The sequence below is a fragment of the Anarrhichthys ocellatus genome, unplaced genomic scaffold (genome assembly GCF_004355925.1).
Source record: "Anarrhichthys ocellatus isolate YVR2014 unplaced genomic scaffold, GSC_Weel_1.0 scaffold8, whole genome shotgun sequence".
Lineage (NCBI taxonomy): Eukaryota > Metazoa > Chordata > Actinopteri > Perciformes > Anarhichadidae > Anarrhichthys > Anarrhichthys ocellatus.
Genome location: NW_022280038.1, coordinates 3,271,219 through 3,275,875, shown reverse-complemented (window position 1 = coordinate 3,275,875; position 4,657 = coordinate 3,271,219). Strand labels below are relative to the sequence as shown.

General features: G+C 37.1%; 1 protein-coding gene across 1 annotated transcript in view; it reads left to right on the top strand.

The window, feature by feature from the left end:
- The window catches only part of LOC116384263 (UDP-glucuronosyltransferase 1-5-like), a 7,096-nt gene extending 2,795 nt beyond the window's left edge, over positions 1–4,301 (top strand). Inside the window, exons 2-3 of the mRNA XM_031848768.1 lie at positions 4,008–4,131; positions 4,221–4,301. Coding sequence (XP_031704628.1) covers positions 4,008–4,131; positions 4,221–4,301 — 205 coding nt within the window. The remainder of the gene's footprint in view (positions 1–4,007; positions 4,132–4,220) is intronic.
- Positions 4,302–4,657: the final 356 nt, after the last annotated feature.

The window sequence follows — 4,657 nt, the reverse complement described above, 5'->3', positions numbered from 1 at the left end:
CAGAGTCCTACAGAATGCCCTGGTACTCCTACCACTCTGTTGATGTGGTTCTGTGCTTTCTGGCTACTGTTGCAGCGATTGCTTTTCTCCCTCTTGTGTTTTTCAGATTTGTGTGTCTTGAGAAATGCTTGAAAAGAAAAAACAATAAAAAATGACAAGACCCTGAACTACTGAGTCCTACTCTTTTTATAAAAAATATAAACATTGTCATATTTAGGACTTTTTGATTAACTGAAAAGAAATTAATTACATTTCTCACAAAACAAAAATACAACCTACATACAGGTATCCATTGTCCATATATGTATAGCCCTCCTCGAGGTGCAGCAGGGGGATTATGGTTGTGTCGCATAAGCCCTCACTGAATATAATGTATTTGTTTTCTGCTTATCCATGCTGGATACAGGTTGGCTGTGTGTAACAATGAGTATAGACCAACCCCTTCCAAGGGGGGCAGGGAGAAAACAAATGTGACACTGGGTTTTCAGGCACAGCAAATACATAGAAATGCTGATTAGAAGTTAACTGAGACACGTTCTATCTGATTAGACCTTTGCTTTCAATGCATGCTGCTGAAACTGCAGTCACTCATTATTAGTATAGCACTTTTATAAAATGTTTAAGCTTAATGGCAGGTATTACGTGGGATAGTTTTCCCTTTCAAAAGAAATGCTCTGGTATGTAAGGTGACCTCACATGTTCAGAATGAAAAATTCCAGTGAAAGACATGGCTCAGAATTAAATCCTTTATGTGTACAGACGTTATTTATGTACATTTACAGCAATGCACACTGCTGCTCTCTATTCTGCTCCATTCTTTCCATCAGGTCTTCTGTTGTATTTCCCACAGGAGTTGCAGCAGTAATGCGAGAGGGGAGGAAATCAGCAATGACAAAGATATCGGATGCTCATCTTGATTGCGAGCTCATCAGCTGAAGAACATAGTTAGTCATACAGCCACTGCTGCTGATAGAGTGGCTTTCTTATCAGATAAGGACATTGAACTCCACGGTTAAACTTTCATCAGAGGACAATAATGGATATATATATATATATATATATATATATATATATACATTACTATCAGTCAAATTAGTGTATATATATATTTTATCAATTTTCTATTTTCTATTAAGGTCTATTTAAATGAAAAACAATGATAATATTGTTTTGATAAATTCTTTATAAAATCTCATTTAAAAAATAATATATAATATTATATTATGTTGTTATATAATCTCAAATGTGCTTTTATTGAATATGCTTTACATCATTGAACAATGGATACAACAAAGAACAAGATGAAAAATTTGTCGAAGTCAAATCAATCAACACAATTCACAACACTTGTAGTTTTATAATTTAAAACATACTCTAACATATACTATGAAGCTCTGACTGTAGAAAATGGCAGGAACACACTCTTTACATTAAAAGGGTAAAAGGGAATCTAACCCGTCTGCACACAAAGAAAGGTTAAGGTCCATGTTAATGAATGAGGACATTTTCTATCCTCTGCCTGCTATACTGCTATTCAGGTGAACTGTAATAATGTAAAGTTCAGATGTCCCACAGCCACTGTACATTCAGAAAACAACTTCATTCATCAATTCTAAATGTTAACATTTTCTTACTCTCACAAAATGTGACAGGGTGAACAAAACAAGAGCATCTTAGGCAGGTGTTTCTAAGTTGAATACAAAAACTCAGGTCAGCGCTGGATGTGTTTTTGTTACTCTTCTGGAGGTCATTGCATACAAATGTCCTTAATTTGGTCTTGCAGGTGGATCATCTGTGGTTGAGAAGTTCACGATTAAATAGCGGACCGTGCAGCAAAATGTTTTTATTGGCGTTCATGCATTTACTGTTGGTTCAACTTTATTTCTGTTTTACCACTTGTGATGGCGGAATTAGCTCTCACGAGTCAGAGAGCATGCTACAAAATGCTATTCATATCCGTGCTGCTGCTGCAAATAAAGATGTGGTTTAAGATGCTGACAGAAACACTTTCTCATCTGAAATGACTAGCAGCATCATTATATGTAATGCCTTCTAAGCTGATAACTTAATGACATGTTTTATTATTTTCATTCTTCTCATTGTCTGTCCTCGTTGCCTTATTTTTGAGCATCGTAAGTAAGAAACATCTCAACAACAAAAACAAATGGTACATATTCTGAGTGACTCCATTCTAACGTTGCCAACTGTGCTGAGAATATTACACTATAATGATACATTCTACAGTAACTTTAGCACTCAAAATCTGTCAGTTGGCCCACATCTGATCAATGCCACTCTATCCATCATCACTCTCATCTGCATGTTAGAAATCAAAGTCATCTCCATGACTGTCAACATGTTAAGTTAAATACTATTTATGTAATAGCACAAAGTAGCTTATGACTTACTTGCAAAACTGTACGCTCCCTCACAATCATCATAGTTACTGGAGACCTCAGCAGCCACAACATTCTGATACCTGAGAAAATGGTCAGAATAACAGAAGTCAGATTCATCTGGCAAATTATCATGTGGCTTGAAATATTACACCTTTACAATATTACATTATCATGTTACTTACATAATTATATATCTTACTCTCGCCATGTGCGTAAAAGTGACACTGACATAATTATTTGTATTAAAATGAATTTATGTTTCTTACTCTTCTTCCTCTTCCGTGCTGAAAGAGTCTCCTGAGTTGAAAAAGATTTTAAAATGTTTAAAAGAGAGACCAATAAATGGGTTAGTTGTTTTCTATTATAAATCTATGTCTATGTATGTGTCATTCTAATCAACATATATAGTTTAGCATTATTGCACTTTTCTTAAAAGAAAGTCACAAATTGCTTTCACAATAACCCTGAGACACGTCATGAGGGAAATAATTTGAAAGACACAGAATTAGCAACATTTGAGCAGATCTTCTTCAGGAATTAGGATGACCACTTGGAATGCATGTAAAAGCCATGATCATTCATGCATTTAATTTTTGCAAAAACTGATTTTAAGCCTTTTAAGCACAAACATGTGATGGTGTCCCTGATGTTTTATATATCCAGGCAGAGGAATTATTGTAGTTACTCAGACCAGAATGTAGCTAGATTATGTTTATGTAAGTCATCATAGTTAACTTCATTACAAACTCCCCAGAGTATGCCTTTACTGTAATTCCATTTTCAACATACCGTCTTGTGCTTCCACATCCTCTCCCTCTGTTTGTTCCTCCACCATGTCTGCATTTGCCTGCTGACTCGCCTCACTAAGAACGCACAATTCAAGCCCTTTAATCAACTCAGCATTGGCAGATTAGTGGCAGATTCAGTGTGTACCCAGTGTATTTTAGTTCACGGTAAGCATCCTGGATACAAAAAATGTCTATGAGCACATATATCTGAAAACAGCAGTACAAAATAAAAACCAAATGACTATCTGCTTATCTGCTCATAAGCTTTTGGAATGCTCCTAAATTCATCAGACAGCATCAATGAGACTGGGTCAAAAGTTGAACTCACTTGGACGGAGCTGAGTAGCCTGCTGAAATAGGAAAAAAAACATCGAAAGTGTTAAAATGTTCACCTTCACAATGTGGTTGGTGAGACAAGGCAGTGTCATACAGAATAGAAGTTTACTAATAACAGATGTTTTTTTACGTCATTCGATGACAGGACTACATACTACAAAATATGAACTCTAAAACTTGCCTTTCAATTTCTCTTCGATCATCTGATATTGTTTGTTGATCCACCACAGACACAGACCCACTAATGACATCAGGATTATTGCTCCACAGGAGACAATGACTGGGAGGACCAAACTTACTGGAGAGCAAGAGCATACTACGTTTTAGAAGACTTTCAACATTGAAGCATATACAGCAAACAGAAAAATTACTATATTTCTAACTGCATTTTGTAACCACGAGCAGCTGACCCACTAACTTTTGACCTCCAGCAACACTGCGTTATTTCCATAGAGTGTTTTCTCTTGCTCTTGAATGCATTTAGATGGCAGCACCACGCAGCTGTAACGGCCCGAATCCCTAATGACGGCACCTTCGATGGTGAAGGTTGCCTCCATCCGGGTGACATTAAACGCTTGCACTTGGAGGATGGTCTCATTCCTCCTCAGGTAAGAGTGGATGAGTTGACATTCACCGAGTGTTTGCAGGGTGTCAGAAACAGCACATCTGAATGCAATATCGTCTCCCTCACTGACAGTTGAAGGCCCAGCTATTGAAATATCTGCAGGGAGATAATTGGCTGTGCGGCAAGAAGGACAAAATGAGTGGAGAGAAATAACGTTGACATGCTTTCATATAGGGATGTAAATACTTACATATAACCAGAATCTGAATCACGTTGTGTCCTCTCTTGGCTCCATTGGGAAGCGAATCATTCCTTATGGAGTAAACACAGCTGTAGTTTCCACTGTGATGAAGGCCAACTCTGTGTATGGTGAAGGTGGTATCATTTTGATCTGGCTTCTGCGTCTTTTTATTGATCCAAAATTCACCCTTACATAAATAAACATAAACCATGACCTTTTTCTTGAACCCAAATGTGCTGCAGGTTACATAAAGGTCACTGTTCTCGCTCATAGTTTTCTGTTGAGCCAGGATCCTCGCTGGAAATATATCTGTTGCATGGGGTTGTTG